Source organism: Schistosoma haematobium, chromosome 4, assembly GCF_000699445.3.
Source record: "Schistosoma haematobium chromosome 4, whole genome shotgun sequence".
Classification (NCBI taxonomy): domain Eukaryota; kingdom Metazoa; phylum Platyhelminthes; class Trematoda; order Strigeidida; family Schistosomatidae; genus Schistosoma; species Schistosoma haematobium.
In genome coordinates, this window is record NC_067199.1 from 28172157 (window position 1) to 28192672 (window position 20516).

The 20516-nt window shown below is 33.0% G+C and overlaps 1 protein-coding gene across 1 annotated transcript in view; it reads right to left on the minus strand.

Moving 5' to 3' along the window:
* Positions 1-319: 319 nt before the first annotated feature.
* WDR96 (Cilia- and flagella-associated protein 43) overlaps positions 320-20516 on the minus strand; it is a gene marked incomplete at both ends in the record, with an annotated part of 54381 nt that continues 34184 nt past the window's right edge. The window contains 8 exons of the mRNA XM_051219345.1: positions 320-480; positions 3971-4127; positions 5628-5708; positions 5758-5848; positions 8641-8945; positions 10940-11240; positions 18524-18693; positions 20060-20293. Coding sequence (XP_051066687.1) covers positions 320-480; positions 3971-4127; positions 5628-5708; positions 5758-5848; positions 8641-8945; positions 10940-11240; positions 18524-18693; positions 20060-20293 — 1500 coding nt within the window. The remainder of the gene's footprint in view (positions 481-3970; positions 4128-5627; positions 5709-5757; positions 5849-8640; positions 8946-10939; positions 11241-18523; positions 18694-20059; positions 20294-20516) is intronic.

Here is a 20516-nt window from a genome sequence, read left to right on the forward strand (position 1 = left end):
GTCCAGTACTTCTTGGTTTTCCATAATGGTCAAGCTTCAATTGACTCATGATTTCAGCCAGTATAATTACATTTTACAAATCATTTGATATTTTCAAACCGGTGAAATAGTACTAAATAATCATATTATAACAATGAACTTTATAGTATCTGGCTGTAAAATATATAGTTTTTTCTAAAAAAAAAAAGAAAACTTATACTGCATTTTTCAAATATCATTATCGAGTCACATGGAAACGGATAAAGAATGGAATAATTTAAAGAGAGAAAAAAAGAATTATATACTATTTGTATTATATAAGTAATATATAATGAAATACTTATAATTTTAAATTTGATTTTTGTTGACGTAAATAAGTTAATTCAGCTTGAAGTATTTTTAATTCTTTAGTTTGTTCTTTAATTTTTTTAATAATATTTTGATGTTGAATTAATAGTTTATGTCGAAGTTGAGGATTATTGAGATGATCACTTTTCATATCTAAGTAAAAAAGGAAACGGTAAAAAACAACAACAAATGGTTTGTAGATTAAATGAAAAGTCATACTGTATTTTAGCGGAGAAAAAGTAAACTTTCACACATTGAATGTATCAAGTAAATATTAACAATAAACTTTGAAATATTAAATGTATAAGAACTTTAAAGTCAAAAGCTTTTTGAACAAAGATGGGTCAATTGCAGTCCTAAATAACAATGGGAAGATACAAGTAAAACAACACCAAGTGAATTTAAACTCTATCCCATTGCACAAGCAGGTGGCTATCAGGACTCAGTAGCTAAGTGGATAACGCGATGGCGTTGAAAGCGAACGATATTGGGTTCGAGTCCCAGAGTGAACATCAACTCTAAGGTACAGGGACATCCAGCTGACGAGTCTCAAATAAAACGAAACGCGTGTCCTGGATTCCAATACTAGCCACTATCCATCTATGCTTAAAAAGCATGTGACTTAAGACTGTATCGAGGCAACCCTACAGGATGCACATATACCAATAAGAGACTGATTAATGGCAGTCCTAAATAACAACAAGAAGATACAAGTAGAACAACAAGTGAATATAAGAACTTTTGTCTAAATTTGATTGAATAGTTTCACAGTATTTGGGCGCTGAGCTGATGTGAGACATTAATGTTTGAGATATTAACTTGTTGGCTAAATACCATTAAGTTAAAATAGTTATGAATTGTAGTTGTTTTAGGGGATGAAATGAACACATGAATAAATTATATTAACTAAAAACTTTAATCAAACAATATATATATTACAGACATTTGTTTTTTTCTTCAAAATACCTTATGCCATCAATTTTTTGATCAGAAATGTGATTGAGCAGAAATTTTGTTTATACTAGTTACTATTTCAAGTAATTTCAAGAAATTTAACCAAAGCTCAAGTTGGTTACTGTTACCAAATATGTAATGATAGCCTACTGATAACTGTTGACTCTGGTGGAACAGAGATCGATGTAATGATAGGTAACACTTTTGTTCAACATGATCAACATTTTGACTGCTTTTAATAACAATAGTTCTCTGGATTTATTTAAGTTATGTATCATTAACACCTATATATAGCGAATAAAACTTGACAGAAACGGTAATAGGTGGAATTGAACTGATTTAATAAATAATTTTTTAAGGAATATAAAAACAGATTGTTCTATTAACATCATGAAAGGAGCATGTGATAGTGAAAAATGTGAGCTATCGCTTAGAAGACGATATTGTTGATCCTGTCAAAATTATTGAGTAATTACACTTACAGATGTGAATGAAGTAATGCACTCAAAATGTAAAGAAATAATTTTTTAATATTAACAATGTTATATTAATGAGGAAGAATGTATTTGTAAAATCTCAGCGAATGAATTTGAAGTAAATCCAACGTTTCGCCTAGCAATGTGATCCAAGCTTTTTCAAGGAATTATAATCAAACATCAAAATTATCGAATATAAATAAGTACATGGTTCTCTGGTTAACTATATACTAAATAGGTCATCTAATCAATGTTAACAATGTTTAAAGTAGATATTTGCTTTGGTGTGTAAGAGACATGTGGGGTAAAATGAAGTGTTACGAAGAGATTGTGTGTATACGTAAGTGGTGTGAGAAGAGATTTCATTCACTATATATTGTATTTAATCGGTGAATTTTTAAGAAAAATATAATTTTTATATATGATATGAATTAAATGTCACAACATACATAAAATGAGGATAACTAAACAAAATAATTGATTAGAACCGTTGAATGTCATTGTTGTTATTCAGATAATAAGAGACAGATAAAATGGAATAAGGAGTTCAGGTTTACTTACTAATTCTTAGTTGCCATGGAACAACTAATTGTATCCCATCTCTACGATTAATACTATTTGTATTTGCCCGCATGTGTAGAGCTTCAACTGTTAGTCTTTCTTTATAAGAATTAAAACCTTTTTGAAGGATTATTGTACCGTTGAAATCAATTGTACAATCCGATTCTATTGAGTCTAATGCTATCGCTGATTTGTTGTCGAGTTTTCTTACATCATCTGAGGATTTATGAATGTAGTTTAAGCATAGTTTGTGTTCCTTCACTCACACATTCAGTTGTCTTGATGCTTCACCTACATATGTGACATTACAGTCACTACATTTGATTTTAAATTTAGGTGAAATTTCTTATATATCAACAGTGTTATTTCTCCAGTGGTCACAATTGTTCGTTGTTTCAGTTAATTTGTTACTACGCATAGTTGAAACAGGTCATAAGATTGATCTTAGCTGTAATGGTTTGTTACAAAAGTACTGAAGGGCGCATACGAAGGTTTATTAAAGATTTGACCATATAAAAATTTAAATACCCTTTATGTGTTCAAAAAGTTTGTTCTCATCCTAAACTTACCCTGGAATTATTATTTCCCATTGTTTTTAGTATTATTTTCCTTACTAACTCTATTTCCTCTTACCTTTCACTTGTCTAGTTAACTTTTTAATTCCTCATATATAAATGATCTTGACAACTAGATGTATAATCAGAATGTTCGATGTCTTGCACATACTTCTTATAATCTTTGTCTTCTTATTACATCAACCAAGTTTATTAGAGGAAGTGACTTTTTTAAATTTCTAATCGATTTATGGTATGTCAGTCATGTAAATCAAACAGACATTACTAACTATTTCGGTTAGGCCAGATGAAATTATTAAATAACACATTTTTTGTACTCGTACTTTTATCTTTCAAAAAACCTATTTCAGTTACCTGTAAATATCATCAATACTGTTTTAGAATTTAGCAGTCAAAAGTCCTAAGAATATCATACATGCCGATATCCAGTTGGATATATTTTCGGGGGTGATAATTGTTGAAAAAATGGCACAAACTTAATTTCTGGGTTAATGATTGTGTTTCATTAAATAAACATCATTATATAATGTCCCCAAATAAAATTCAAAATATTCCCCTTAAAAATGTCATACGATGTGTGATAGCCTTAAGAATTAGACAATTAGTTAGTCGTGATAAATCAAATTCATATTTATCACGATATTTTATTGATGAAAACGGTAGAAACGAAGCTATGGCACTTTTTATTTGTCAGCACATGGGATCTCTTTCCTGATTTAAATACTTATAAATCATGAATCATGATAAGTATGGTTATACTGGCAGTCATTTGTAAATAAATATACACATTTATTGACTTCGCTATAAAGAACAAAATATGTACCAAAGTTTAATCACTATACTATTTCTAATCCCTCTTTTTTCCCCTACCATGTTCCTTGAAAACTAATATTCTTCTTAGCCTGTGATCCATATTATTTTGTTCTCGTAACTGTAAACTAGAAAGATAAATTTTGTTGTAACTATAATCCCACGATTTCTAAGATAATTACTAATTTGATTATACATCTTTTATATTTGCATGAAACAAATTTAACATAGTTTCATATATTATAAAGAATTATTATCATAACTTACGATTTTGTTCATGAATGAACTTCGTTTCATGTAAAACAACATTCATTTCTTCTATTTCTTTCTTGGCCTTTTCATTCTCTTTCTTAAGTTTTTCGCCTTGATGTATTTCATATTGGCGAAGACGAGCAAGTTTCTGAGCCATTGTTTTTTCGTGATTCTAATAAATAGTATTGATTATGAAATCATTATTTTTACTTCATGAACATTGAACAGTAATACAACTAGCCATCTTTAAACAACTATTATACAAAATATAAAGAATTTTGGCGGTACCATGGTATGTGCTTCTGTGGTTTGTAAGTTTGCATAGAATCAGAACTCATAATATGAATCGTAAATGTCACTGAGGAATTCAAATTTCTGATCATTTATACGATCATAAAAAACAAAATATTCACTAGACCAGGTGACCTAGTAAGGTAATGTTTCTGTATGAAATTCATGATCGGTTTCCGCTGTGGTCCAAGTGAAACGACGATAGAAGTTTCTAGTCGAATTTTTAAAGAAAACTATCTGAGTTCCAAGAGGAGAATGCGTTTTCCTAAATGTAACGGTAGTTCTCTATGATTAATCTTAACAAGCTTGAACCTTTTATTTAAGGATTTCAGTTGCGAAAAAATCAACGATAATTGAACTAGGAACTTTGTTTTCGATAATATCGTTTCCTGAGACTAAACAATCGTATGTATATATATCTAATATATTTAGCATTCTATCGAATAATAGAATGGTAATGTCATTTCTGTTAACTTATTTAAAACATCTAATGGCGAATATTCCATAACCATGATGATTATCTGCGAAAGTGAAAACTTGGAGACGGTAATAACGTATGAAAAGTGGAAAATGGTTTTGTTGAAAGAACTTCAGAATATAAGTAAGCATACGAACGTTACACTTATTATCGACACATCATTAAATATATAGCAAAATAAATATCAAAAGTGAGGCTACAATAATAAGAAGTGTATGAACTGTATATGCGTTAAAAGTTTAAGCATTTATAGATTGATAGTTTTTTAACGGTGAACAGACAAGTAAAAATGTTAAAAAAAAACACACTAATTTGTATCATCTCATGGTCACAGTGACTTATGTTCATTTTATTTTGTCTGATATTTGTATTTAGCTTCACAGAGATATATAATCTGACTGGGATAATTGTGCTTAGCTTTACAGCGTGTTAGTTATTCCCTGTATGGTTACTTTTTGAAATGATTATTGATTAAAAATAATTTTAAAAGAGCTTTTCTTTTCATATTCTTGGAACATGAAGACAAAAGGGAATATAATAATTATTAAAGAGTAATATTTCTAATTTCCATGCATCGACGTAAAAATATGAGCTTAATACTTAACAAATCTTCAGAACTGCAGAATTTCAATTCGTTCAGTTATGTCACCATTAACGGTTGATAGCTAACTTCTGCTTCATTGATTTCTTAATTTATGTTATTTTATAAATAGTTCAAATCATTAGTTGACAACGATAAAAATACCACTATAAATAAATATAATAGTGGATATATGAAATTTCTAGCAGTAAACATCTTTAAAGTAATTTTGGATTTAATTGTGAATCTTTGATTATAAGCCATAAAAATGTAAGAAATACCAGGATAATATTAAATACACAAGAGAAAACAAGGATTCTTACTTCTTGTAACATTTGAATGGTACGTTCAGTATTTGTAATTTGTGTACTGATTAAAGAATCATAATCATTTGATTGAAGATACTAAAAATCAGAATTATTTGTATTATGTAAGTAAATCAGTTTAACTTACTTTTCGTATTTCGCTGGTTATTTTAAATCTTCGTATATCGCCTAACTTGGTTTGTAAATCTTCATAATGCATTAACATTTCACTTAGTTCCCTTTACGTATACACATATTATGTATGAGATTGCAGTGATATGAAAGTGAATAAAAACTCAGTAAGAATGATAATTACATGTTTTATATCAAATGTTTAATTTAAAGGAAATAACATACAAAATAAATAGACTGAATGGTTCAATATTGTCAGAAAGTTCAGCTAAACTCTATCCTTCCATTTCATCAAAGACAATATATACGTATTTCCATCAATCTTACAAAAAACATATTGTAAAGCAGTTTGAAATGATAAAAAGATAATGGTTACTTCGAATTATAACTTATTTTCAGTCAAATCCATTGAATCAGCATTAACACTTTGCTATAAATTTCATGATATGCATTAAAACGTTAAATCAAACGTTTGTGTAGAACTTAGAATTACTAAATAACAATTTTCAAAGAATTTTAGATTTGAAAAGGGTTTTGTGAAGATTGTAGTAATTTAATAGTTGAATTTATGAATCAATTAAAGCGAGACCACCTTGTGAAACCTTGAAGCACTGAACGGTCGTTTCGTCTTAGTATGGAACTGCTCAGCAGTGCGCATCCATGAGCCCGCTCGCGGGATACTAACCCAGGACCTCCGGTCTCGCGCGCGAACGCTTAAACTTTAGACCACTGAGCCGGAATCCAACGGTGTTAATGTCTAACTTCAACCAATCCATGGAATTGCGCCACTGTCTACCATTGTTTTCAGTAAGTTACTGCGTCACAACAGACACGGTTGAATTCCACCAGTGCCTCTAGGTTTTATAAGGTGGTTTAGCTTCAATCGATTCATGAATTCAACTATTAAATTTTAGATCTCTAAAGTGTAAAAATGTATTCAATAATAAATTTATATGATGAGAATATTCGATACAACATTTTTTTATAGAGTCATTCAACTGTGTACTGTTCAAGGAAAATTGTCGGCGAGACTATAGTTTATGGATGAACCAATCAGGTATAAGCTAACAAATCTCGGATTTTAGCGCGAAATTCACCCATCCAATTGGCTAAATAGAGTTTTGGCATTGTAGCTTATATCAGTTCATGATGAAAACCCTAAATCTAGTTCCTAACCTTAACCATCAACTGTAAATCATTATTCGAATTCCTCACACTAATTTGTAACCCTCATTTGGTCTTAGTTATTAGGTGGACACTCTCAAGGTTACTTTAGCGTCGCTCAAAGGTCATCCATAAATTATAGTCTCACCAAATCGTCAGTTAATTATTAACAAAATATATACTAGATGCGAAAAAAGTGAAAAGAAATATCTAGTGAATGCAATTCTCGTGAGTATTCCATAATTATTTATAACAAAACTGCAACAAATATAATCCATCTGATAATTATTATATACATATAATTCTCTTTATTATCTTAAAGAGAGCAAGGACGAAGATTGGTGCAGAATAATATGAATTTCGTTAGGTTCTCATCAGCTGCTTACAACCTATGTTATTTAAAATCAACGTTAATACATATATTGACATACTTATACATGCGAGGGCGATTAAAGATGAATATGTATACCATGATGTAGCGGAGATTTCAATAGAGTTAATAAGGTCATAAAAATTGTTTGTTTCGGACAAATAAATAAAGTTTAGGGAGGAAAGTTCAAGACACTGAAATAGTGATTAGAACTCATGGAATTTTTTGATTGATTTCAATTCATAACTTCATTAGCATTAATCTGTTTTCAGTTGCTTCGTTACACAATCACCTAATGTTTGTTAACTCCATGAGTTCTAATCACTAGTTCAATGTTCTGGAACTTTCTTTCCTAAACTTTATTTATACGAAACAAAATTTTCTATGACCTTATTAACTTCATTAGAATCTTCGCTACATCATGGTATACATATTCATCTTTAATCGCCCTTGTATTTATAAGTATGTCAATATCTGTAATATATATAATCACTATCTTTAGTCACTTTTTAATTCCAATATGAAGTAAACAGTTATATTATGAGTTGAATTAGTATTAACGCTAAAACTTATCTATAACAGTAACCGTTTCAAATCAGATTCACAGTTCTATTTTCTACAACTCTAGCTCATAATATTTGTAAATAGATGAAAGATATGTTTTATGGAACTTGAATCCAAACTCCGGATATTGGGATTGCTAAAGCTCATTGTTATTAAATTGGCAATCATTGAGTAAATTATTGGCTATAGTCTTCATCTTAAAACTTTAGTGGTCGAATGTATCATTTTTGGGGAACAGAAAGGGGAAAGGTGCAGAAAATTGTTCATTAATTGAGGGGTTGGGTGTACATTATAAATTTAAACTACTGTTGTTTAAATGTTTATCGTTTCCCTCAGGATGTTATGTCTTTATATATGTATGAAAGAAAAATATATGTGTATTTAGATATATCGAGCGTATATTTCGATTACACTTCAACTAATAACTCCTTTTTCAGTGTTCATGGTCATACCCTAAGAATTAACTGTAAAGGTCAAAGGAAGAAACCCACAAATTTTTTTTAACGTAAACCCATAAATACTCTGCTCTGTTCGTTCAAAAACATTTTGTACTACACAGAACCTACTCTAGAAATAATGATTTATTTCAATATTCAGATTAGTGTGATTCATATTGTTTTTTCCTATTATCTTTGTTTTTCTTATATTCTAATTTGTTCAGTTTGACCTCTGTTTCGTATATAAATATCTTAGTAAGTTGATAAGTAATTAAAATATTCCAAGTATACTTCTCTAATGAAGTTGTTTTGACAAACTTTGTCATTTAATTGAATTATCGAAAATTGAAAGATCTGTACTTACCACTCAAGGTGATAAAATCTTTTTTTAAATTCTTTATTTCTTATCATATGTGATACTTTTGATTCTCCTAATACAATTATCTGTTTATTCAATTCTTCAACTTGCTCTCTTTGTATTAATAATGCATCGTCATAATCATGGAGTAATGTGAATTGGTTAATATTAACTTCAACAAATCCTTGTTTTATTAACAATTGTAGTTCTAAATTTGTCTGATTTCGATTATAATCTTTTATTAAACTATCTAATTGACATTTTCTTTCTTCTAACAATTTATGTAATGATTGTAAATCACGATCACGTTTCTAAAATATAAATCAAATACAGAAGATTAATACATATGAGATTGAAAGATAGGAAAGTATTAGTTTATTAAAATAAACTTTAACCTATGTGAAAGTTATTTATTGTGCAAGAAATGTATTTGTTAACCGCTAATTTGAATTTGTGATTAAAAAAAGCTTACTGGTAATTACAGATGACAGATGATTGAATTAAGTTAATTATAATACTTTTGATGTATACAAAGATCAAGCTATTTAATTCGTTACAAAATTTAGCATACAATTAAATGACAGCCTTTAATGTTAAATGATTTGTACCTATATTACTATTAAGAAGGGTTTTAACAATCCCTTTGTTAAAATTCTTGACTGACTTTCAATTGATCGTTTTTGGTACCCGTGAGTTATATGAGGGTTGCTTCGATAAAACCATTATGTTACAAGACTTTAAGAATAGATGGATTGAGTCTACTGGTAATATATCGGTTGTCAATTTAATTCTATACATGAATCGTAAGCCGGATGTAATTGATCTTTACACTGGGAATTGAACTCAACGACTTTCTTTCAAACACCCTGATCTGTTGAATTTAGATAGTCACTGACTTGGTAAACGGGTATGAAATTTATATCATTATTAGGAAGGTTTGAACTATCTCGTTGTTGGTTTTATTGACCGAATCTTGATCAGTCTTTGTTGGTAGGAACATCCAAATGCAAATCCAAAAGTACAGTAACTTAAGTGAGTGAATGGAGAACAAACTATAAATTGATTCACACAATGCTAGAAGACTTTACAGTCGTTATAAGCAAGATTTTATTGGACCGAAAACTGTGAATGAACAACTAGTCAGTATCATATAGTTTTAATTAGTCATTTGGCAGTTGTCAGTCTGCAACGAGAACAATTAGTTAATTATTCCCATTTTTAAACCAGGACTGGTGAATAGTTGACCTTAGCTAATCAAAATAGATGAATTCTCATATGAGTATCATATAGTTTAAATAAATATAGTCATTAAAGAAAAATGAGAATCACAATGACAATTAATACTAAATACGTTTAGTAGCAGTCAAGTTCTACTTGAAACTTGTTGATTACTCAAAGTTATATTCTCTTAAATTAACTAACGTTCAAAATGACATTCATCATGAGCATAAAACTGATGAAAATGCGACTGAACAGCTTCCTGTATCAAATTTAAGTTCACTCAACATAACTCACAAGGAACCTTCTTATATAGTGCAATGATTAAATCAAATCAAAGAATATCAGTCGAATTCATTCCGAATTAATCTTCACAGTGTCATCATTAGGTCATTTGTTTACTTCAAATATGTGTTTACCTAGAGGAACAGTGTTATTTCAGCTACGTGATCCTATTAACATGATATAGTTGATCATCAAGTGGGAAATCTATGTTGAGGTTATTCTATGTTATATTTGCGAACTAGTGATCATCATATATACTAGCAAAAAAATTACAAACCTTGACAAAGTTGTATCATGCTTTAAAATGATACACTATACAATGAAAAAGAATTTCTGTAAAAATAAAACTGATTTTGGGTCTTATCATAGTTGTCAGGAAATCTTTGCAAAGATTACAAAAGATTACAAAAAGACGGAAAAGCTCAGTTGGATTTCCGTCTTATTGTTTCGTTCATGCAAATAACACAAAGAAACTCTAATCAATATCTTTGACTAAAAGAACTTGCGAAATTCGGTTTCTAGTTCAATTGATTAATGATATTTTGTAGAACAGTTTTCACACATTTCGAAACATACAAATACAGAATACATATACGTTGACCAAATTATAAAAGTATTTATATCTTTTGTGTCCTGAATAAAATTTCTAACAGAAGGACAAATTGAAAGTTAAGGAAGCTTGCTAAAATTAGCAAACAGATTGACCAGCTAATTTACAAATGGATCATATGGAAGTGATATTCATATTCATTAGTACATAAAACACCGTAGAGCACTGGATTACGCAGAAACTCAAGCTTACACGAATAAAATTTGTAATGTCATCTAGCTTCTGAGTGGCAAATTTAATTTCCAACTCTTTATTAATCTTCCAGCGTCTTGCTGCACATAACCTACTCCATAAAGCGTTATCACACCCAGGCTGCTGTTCATGTGAAGGGTCATTATCTAGTTCTACCAGACTTTCTTCTAGTAAGCTAGTTTGTTTGGTTGACTGAGATGATTGCCATATTTTTTCGATATATGGATTTAGTTGTTTAAAAAATTGTGCATCCTTTCCAGTCTGATCAATCTTTTTCTCCAAAGGAGCTAAAAGAAAGTACCTTTAAAAAAGATAGGCAAAATATTACGAAACAGTGGATCTGATTTATTGTAGGTATCAAGTAAAAATAAAACATCCCTTTGGCGGTTAAAGGGTAAATATTTCCCAAGTTAACTTCTACAAGATAATCAAAGTCTGTACTCGTTTATGAAACTGATTGATACTTATCACCAAAAAACGCATTGACTGAAGTTGTAATGAAATTCCTCTTATTTGAAATCATCTATCTAGAGGTTGGCATTCTAGTGGAACTCCATCAAAGTACTGATGTGGTGTATGCTACTCATGGGTACAGGCATAAGTAGTATGTGGCAGGAATCGGAGGTGGAATGCTAACCAAACAAAAGATAGAAATAAATAAAAGAGGAAGGAAAACAGAAAGCAACCAGAATAACGACAAGATTTAACGGATGATGGAGTAGTTAAAGAACAACTCAGGAAAGATATGCAAATGATGTATTAATTGTATGATTTTCATATTCTGCATAGTCACTGTGTAATTTCGTCTAAATAATAAACTGGTTTTCGCCTTCATGCCTTCGTCCAATACTTTGATATATTCAACCAGTCTAAATTTTCAATGTCAGAAATCAAACACTGTGTCAAGGGGGTTACTTAACATGGAATGAAATTATAGTCTGCTTATTGGAGAATTTTGGAAGCGTTAGCATAATACAGTAACTGTAAATTTATTTCAAATCAAATTTGTTAACCTACATTACATTTCAAAAATAAGGGTTCATTGTGTATAAATTAAACGATATCAGTCAGTAAATTACATTAATAAAACATAAAGACCAATCATCTGGTACGTCTAAATAATCCATTTAGTGGCCAGAAAGTTTCTTTTGTTAATTCATAAAGAGCTCCTTTAAAATTAATTAACAGTGAAATTTCCTTTTATAAAATTTCCTATATTTATAATCTCAAAGTTGTTTGACATCAGATCGAAAATGTAACCTCACTGAGTGTATTGATAATTATTTATATAAGAATATTGAAGAAGAAACTTGTACTTACTTGGTTTTCCTAGCTAGTACACGATATTCTTTAAGCATTTATCAAGTTGCAAAATTTTCAAGCTATTATAAAATTAATAACCTTAGAATTAAGGTTAGATACCAACTAACTGAAAATGCAGTTTAAACTTGATGAATGTCGCCGGTTATACGATATATTAATTAAATTTTTATTATCCAATATACTACTCATAAAAAAGTAATTTATACTAAAGTTTATGACTTGATCAAACTCGATATAGTTGAATAGATTTATGTTACAATACTTAAAAGAGTAAAAAAAATGCATATGTCTGAATATGAAAATCATTAAGTCGGGTAACATTTCAGGCTAAAATATATCAAAATATAATTTAGGTAAAATAAGTTGATCATCTGACCATTACTTAATCAACTTTAAAGCTTGATAGTAAAGATTAATAATCCATACACTGCTGGACAGGTAAGAGATGTATTAGTAGGTAGTTAGCTATAAATTAATGGTACTGTTCAAAATCATGTCAGTCACCTGATTTTGACAACTTCGTTTTACATTTGTTTTAGATGCAAATAATCCTACAGAATATATATGCATTCTATACTCTCACTTTTGAAGAAAAATGTCATTCTTCTGTAGTCCGCTTTAGATCTTAATTATTTTAAGCACAATAAATTTCAACAAGTTTTATTTGAAAAAAATCATTTGATTATTGTTATGTCTTTGGACTGTCTACCCACTTTTAGCGCTTGGCTACTTATTTAATCCAGATTAAGACCTTGGCGCGATAGGCTGACCGACCTAACCTTGAGGTTCGAAATGGGGTAGAGAGAAGAAAACTATTCTATCACCTGATTGGCTGACAAGCACGCGAATGAGAGAATACAAGACAACTGGAACATTACTCGATCTATTCCTGATGATGCCCTGATATACTGATTTCATCTGATTTCAGATTAGTGTAAAAAGGTACATGAATAAATAGGTGACTAACCCGACCACAACGTACAATAATTAGGAAAAATACAATTATGTCCAAAGCTGGGAATTAGAGTAGAAAATAGGGTGCAAAATATTATGTTTAAATTACAATAGCTTCGGAATAGAAAAGGGTATAGCAATGAATCATACATCGAACGAAAGCTTATGTTTTGTAGAATAGATTAGGGACAAAAATAAATGCTAGTGTTTTACAAACTTTGCATAAAATGAAATAACGTCCCGAAAGATAGCTTCCATAGTTTGTCAGAGCTTCTCGTTTCCCTGTTCACAACCATTATAGATTTATAATAAAACAGATCAAAATTCGAGGAAGAATGCATTTGTAAAATCTCAGCGAAAGAATCTGAAGTAAACCTAACGTTTCGTCTGGCAATCTGGTCCAAGCTTTTTCAAGGAATTCGGTTTCAAAGAAATTTCATAACTAATCTAATAACTCACAGTAAACGGATACCTTCGAAATCTTGTTCAGATAAAAATGTAGATCGGATATATCTTTCATTATCAAACTAACCCGACCGAAGCTACTACCTTGACGCGGTGGTCGGGCTTGCCTATCGTGTTGACCCAACCGAGCTATATTGGCTGGAACGTATGTTCCTGTAGGTTCTACCATGCCAGGCAGGTCGATTGGAGAACGGTAAGACTGAAAGCAGCAACTCAAGGTCTGAGGGCGAAGTCGTACCGCTGACTGTAGAGGGACATAACAGCAGTAAGGTGTTTCCCTCGGACAACCAGCATGACAGCGATGCTGCCTTCCCACAAGGAGGGGTGTGGTTAGAAAAGGTCGACCCTAAAACTGTCACACCTCACCTTACCTCACGGATTTCCGTCTCCGGCGGTAAGGCCCTTTGAAGAACGGAGCTAACACATTAAAAACCTTCCACAAAAAGGCCGTGCGCGACCGGCCTCAAGCAGTTGTCCCTGGGCTCTGCGGTCACGCTCCCAGGTCGTTAAGACCAACACTAATCCAATTTCCTTTTCAGGTTCCCCAAGAAATACCCTTCTACGGTGTGGGCAGCCGGGAAGTGATATCAGCCCTCATACCCGTAACAACACACGAGACCAAGTTGGTCACATTCAAATCCTTCCTACACCTCCTAATACCTCTCTTATCTCCATGACTAACCCTCCTCACGTCTCTTTGCCACCTCGCACCGCTAGGGCAAACGATTCGAGTACGCGGAACGCTATTCCTGGTCTCCTGAAACCACGCTCTAAACTACACGTAGGAGCTTTTAATGTCCGAACACTGTGCCAAATAGGACAGCAGGATTCCTTAACTAGGACTTTAGAATCTCGCGCCATCCATGTGTGCTGCGTCTCCGAGACGCGCACACACGATCCGAGTAGCGTTATTCATTTGACCTCACCATGCCAAAATAAAGAACCGACTCGATTTACGCTTCGTGTATCTGGAAGCCCTGATTCTGCTTCCCGTGGCCTCGCCGGCGTAGGTCTAGCATTGAGTCCTAGGGCAGGACTAGCTCTCTTAGAGTGGATCCCAGTAGACAGTCGTTTATGCGCTGTCCGACTGAACGGAACAGTAAGGACTCGGAAAGATAGGGACACTCGTCGTTGCCTATTCGTCGTCTCTGCCTATTCTCCCACTGACTGCAGCTCAGATGATGTAGGAGATGAGTTATACAGAAAGCTTTCCGACCTTCTCCGAAAAGCTAAGCGCTCTGATGTAGTAATAGTGGCCGGTGACTTTAATGCTCAAGTAGGTAAACTAAGCGATAGGGAAAGACACCTGGGTGGATCTTATAGCATCGTGGCTCAAAGAACAGATAATGGCGACCGTCTGTTGCAGCTATGCTCAGATAACCGCCTGTTCCTTGCAAATACTAACTTTAAGCATAAGGAAAAACATCTTTTAACATGGAGACCCCCTAATTCGTCCCAATGTTGGACCCAAATAGATCACATCGCTATCAGCCACCGATGGAGGGGCTCGATAGAAGACTGTCGTTCATTCTGGAGCACATGCTTAAATTCAGGTCATGCTCTAGTGCGGGCTTGTATTTTATTGCGTCTTACTGGACGTAGGAAAGACGCTGCAAGGAAACCTCTTAGGGTCCTACCTAATGATAGTCAAGCTAAGAGTATATTTCAGGAACAACTAGGGAAACTGTTAGGCAGCCATGCAAGTAATGCTCACCCCGATGCAGCATGGAATGATATCCGAAAAGCTATGGAAACAGCAGTGGTATCTGCTAGTATGGTAAACCAAAAGGTTAGGGAGAAACACTGGATCTCAGCTGCATCTACCGCACTGATAGATGCTCGAAAACTCATTCCATCTGGTTGTGAACATAACGAAGAGCGGAGTCAGCTTAAGCGCAAGCTGACAAGAAGCCTACGCAATGATCGTGAACAGTGGTGGGTAGCGAAAGCAAGAGAGATGGAAAAGGCAGCGGCAATAGGTAATAGCAGACAACTCTTCCGACTTGTTAAGAAAACTGGTATTAGGAACCCAACTGTTAGTGAAACTCTCTCGAAAAAAATGGACACACTATTCACTCCTAATCCGTGAGATTGGATCGATGGGCAGGATATTTTAGGGATCAGTTCAACTGGCCTTCAGCCACACTTCGGTTTCCCACGATCTCCAGTAGACCTGAATGGCAAGTTGATGTAAGTCCTCCAGCTCTTTACGAAGTTGAGAAATCTATAGGAAATCTGAAGCGAGGGAGAGCAGCAGGCCCTGACAGGTTCACTCCTGAGATTTTTAAGGATAGTGGTCCAGTATTAACAGTGAGATTGCTGAGGTCTTAGGTAAAATTTGGGAACTGGACGTAATCCTATCTGACTGGTCTCAATCACTGATTGTGCCAGTCTATAAGAAAGGACAAAAGTCCTCTTGTGACAATCACAGTGGAATCAGTTTGACTAATATAGTGTCTAAAATATTAGCTTCAACAATACTTCGACGCCTAACTAAAGCTCGTGAAGAGTAGACTGGAGAAAACAAGACTGGTTTTCGACCTAGATGTGGTTGTATAGATCAGATATTCACACTACGTCAGGTTCTAGAACACAGACACACAATCAGACGGCCCACAATGGTAGTATTTCTTGACCTTAAGGCGTCATTCGACTCTGTTGATCGTGAGGTTCTATGGCAGTGTTTGTCACTGAAAGGAGTACCAACGAAGTACATTAACATTATAAAGGCTCTCTACTCGAACACAACTGGTAGAGTGAGAGCTTATGGTGAACTGTCATCAGAATTGATCACCTCAAGTGGTGTTCGTCAGGGCTGCTCACTCTCTCCATTGTTGTTCAATTTTGTCGTCGACGTAATTTTAGAGAAAACACTCTTCTCGTCTAGATTTTCAGGGGTTGAACTTCTACAGGGAGGTTCACTTGTTGACTTAGAATATGCTGACGACATAGTTTTATTTGGTGAAGACGCTGACAAAACGCAGAGTCTTCTGACCACTCTAAGCAACAATGCAAGTATGTTCGGGATGCGATTCTCTCCCTCGAAATGCAAAATGTTGCTTCAGGATTGGGCTGCATCGACACCCGAACTAGCGATAGGGAGTGAAGTAGTTGAGTGTGTCGACCGCTTCACTTATCTTGGAAGTCTCATCAGCCCTTGTGGTCTGGTGTGTTACGAAATCTCAGCACGGATACAGAAGGCTCGACTAGCTTTTGCCAACCTGCGTCGTTTATGGCGTAGGCGAGATATCCGTCTATCAACCAAAGGACGGGTTTACTGCGCAGCAGTTCGTTCCGTCCTAATTTATGGCTGTGAAACATGGCTGGTAAGAGTAGAGGATATTCGTAGGTTACTAGTATTTGATCATAGGTGTCTTCGAAATATTGCTCGTATAACCTGGGACCACCGAGTAAGTAAATCAGTTGTTAGGAAACGGGTACTAGGTAAGGATGACAAATCAATTGATGAAGTGATGAAACTTCATCAGTTGAGATGGCTGGGACACGTGTTACGTATACCCAACGACCGACTGCCTCGACGTGCGATGTTCAATGGCATAGGAGTAGGTTGGAAGAAAGATAGGGGCGGCCAGACCAAAACATGGCACAAGTCCATGAAGTCACTGACAAGTGGACTGAGTCATGTTGGTAGGTGTAGACTACCTGGTCGGGGACCGCGAGATGATAGCAACCGATGGTTAGAGACCCTGGATGACATGGCTCAAAATCGTTTGCAATGGCGCAGGTGCATCCACTCTTTGTGTTCTCCCAAATTCTAATCTTCTGAATTCTCCATGTCCCATTCTTTTTTCTCTTTCCAAATTTATTTCACTGGATTATACTCCTTGAATAACATCTTCAAACTCTAATTTTTCTGATTACAGCTTGTAATTTTACTACATCTAGCACTACGGGATTTGATTCGACCACTGCATCTCTGTGCTAATGTGGTGTGGCAACTCGAACTGATGTACGTACGCACGAAGTTCTACGTTGTTACTGACTGACTGACTGACTACTGACATTCAGGGGATATTTTGCAGCCATTTTGTTTTACTTTCTCGTATCCAAACTCAAAGTTTCATGTTGCAGTAAATATTTTTCCGCTCAAAGGTCGTCTGTCCATCATGGTATATAGTTTAATCGGGTTCATTCTAATTATAATATGCTTTCAGTTCAGTATAAAGGTGATGTATACACTACCAAATGATCAATAGTTAATAAAAAGAAAATTTATGACCAACTAAAAATTAGTCTTTACAGTTGGTAATACTGACCATACCATCCATCAATTCTCTGAAGGCTGTTATGAAAAAATTAACATTTTGTGTTTAATCTGAGATGAATTTCTATCTTATCACTGTCTTAGCGCGTTAGGATTAAATTCGTTAGTCTTATACAAATACAAATAAGCTCAGTAAAAATACTTCACATTTCAATATTTCTGTAGAAACTTCTGGAGATTACTGAATCCTCATAATTTACATTACATAGTGATCTTAGTTAAAAAGATATTGGAAACTGGGAAACATTAGACAGATGTTTAATCCTAGTGTAAGACTCACGGGTCTGCATCAACATCCCCATCGAGGATTGAGCTCTTGATTTGTAAGTCTTGTTTTGAGCGGTTGACTTCTAGACTAATGACCTGGAGCTCTGCATTAGACCTCTAACCGTGATGTGGATACATACTCCTGAGTCTCTTATTAGGATGAAACAGCTGTTCAGAGCTTCCTGATTTTCAGTGGCTGTCTAACTAAGGTCAATACGTCTTGTAAATAAGTGTAATTTCAATATTTGTGTTATAAATAGTTTCTAATGTAGCTTTTTTTTGTTGCTTACTTTGGACGTTTCTTATAAGCTTTGACAATAAAATCATATAACGGTCCATGTATATCACTGAATTCTTTTCGAAGATTTTTTTCCATTAATTTATCATCAGCAGACAATAGTTCAGTTTCTTCTTGAACTTGGTTTAATATTGATTTGGCTGTTTCTAAATTTTTGGTAATCTAACAATGAACAAATAAACAAAAAGAAACTTTTTAGAAATTTTAAGATTTATTGTTAATAAACAAATGTATAAATAAAGAGGAAAATACTTATAAAAGGAACTTCTTGGAATTCTCATACATTTCAATCACAACAAACATTTCAGTTTCAGACTGGGAAAGATGGGAGGCTGGATAATTTGTGTAATTCTTGGTGATTAGAGTCTTTCATTTAGTTTAATCTCCTTCTGCATTAATCACCAGACGAAGCTTCAAATTCAGTAGTAATATGGATCATGTAAGTAAAATTTTCGACGTCTGAATTAAAAATCACATCATTTAGGACTACTAAATGACGGTTATTGAAGCCAATATTTTGTGCAGCTGTATTTCACAAGTTGGTTAAAGCAAGTAGATATGCTTTACAGAAGTCTTGAAGGTCTCGTGCTCGATATTAAATGAACTTACAGGTATTTTATTCAGAAATATATTGCAATATATTACCTATTACAATTCGTTGTTCAACCGATGCAAACTGATTAAAAGATTATCGTAACAAACTTTAAAATGAAGTAGTTAGCGCATGATTACTTCGCGAATTCGTTTCGATTCTAGTTACCAGTTATCAGTCATAAATTTTAAAAAAAGTTTGAGGTTTAGTCAGAATTAAGTTGCTAATTGCTAAAATAAAGAAAACTGTCATTTTTGAGACTAACTGCTTGATATAGGAAGCCATTTCTATTATCAAAATCAATTTTTCGAATGTTCAGTAAAACTAATAATTCGAACTAACAAAATGGTAATAATCGTTTTATCCGATACAATATAATTGATTACAACATAATTTCTTAGAACTAAATGTGTAATTTTGGCAGAAATTTTCTTACATTGATTTGATTGCTGAACATAATATATATGCATAGTATAACTAACTTTTTAAAAGCGACTATTTGTCATTCTTAGTCATCCCAAAATATCTACGATCAGCCTTCCTCTTATGACATAATACATTCGGTGAATGAATTTTACTCAAATCTTCTATGAAACGAAAGAAAATGGTTCCGCTCAAATTTTGCCTTGATTAATCGTGTGGAAGGTTTAAAATCTTTGAAAAAAACGGATGAATACAACACGAAGTCAATGTACATAATTCCTCAATTAAAACAGACAAAAAAAAAGAAAATCCTTTGTAATATATATGCAACTAGAAGATAAGTAGTCTATAAATTTAAGTAAACCACCAAAAATAGTACCATAATGTGTTTTTGATAGAATAAAATAAAATTGACCAATGATCTTCAGCTTTTTAAGAAAACAATTATTCATATTTATTTGAGAGTTCATTTTATTTTATATCACTTAAAGAAATTAATACTGAAAAGCTTACTTGTACTTCCTTCTTATATAATTCATTAATTGATTGTTTTAATTCATATTCTCTATTAATAAATTCCTCTTCAGTAAGTAACATCCATTTAAGCCTCCATATTTTTAATTCTTCTTGTAATATAGCCACTTGAACATGTAGCCATTTATTAAATAGAGAAGTTAGCTCCTCATCAAATTTTTCTTTAATTTCATCTATTTCATTGTTAATCTTTTTTAAATCACCTTCTAAAAACTGCATTAAAAAAAGTATTAAATTACTTTATGAATAAAATATTTTAAATTATGTTTCGAAAAAAAGCGATCATTTAGTATTGTAAGATGATATTATGCTCATGACAGATAGTAGGTCAAACAGTTATTATAATAGTCTCGTTTGTATTGAATGATGTTAGTAGAATATCAGGAAGTTTATTCAACAACTGTCTCTATCACATATGATCTAGTTAGTATGATTG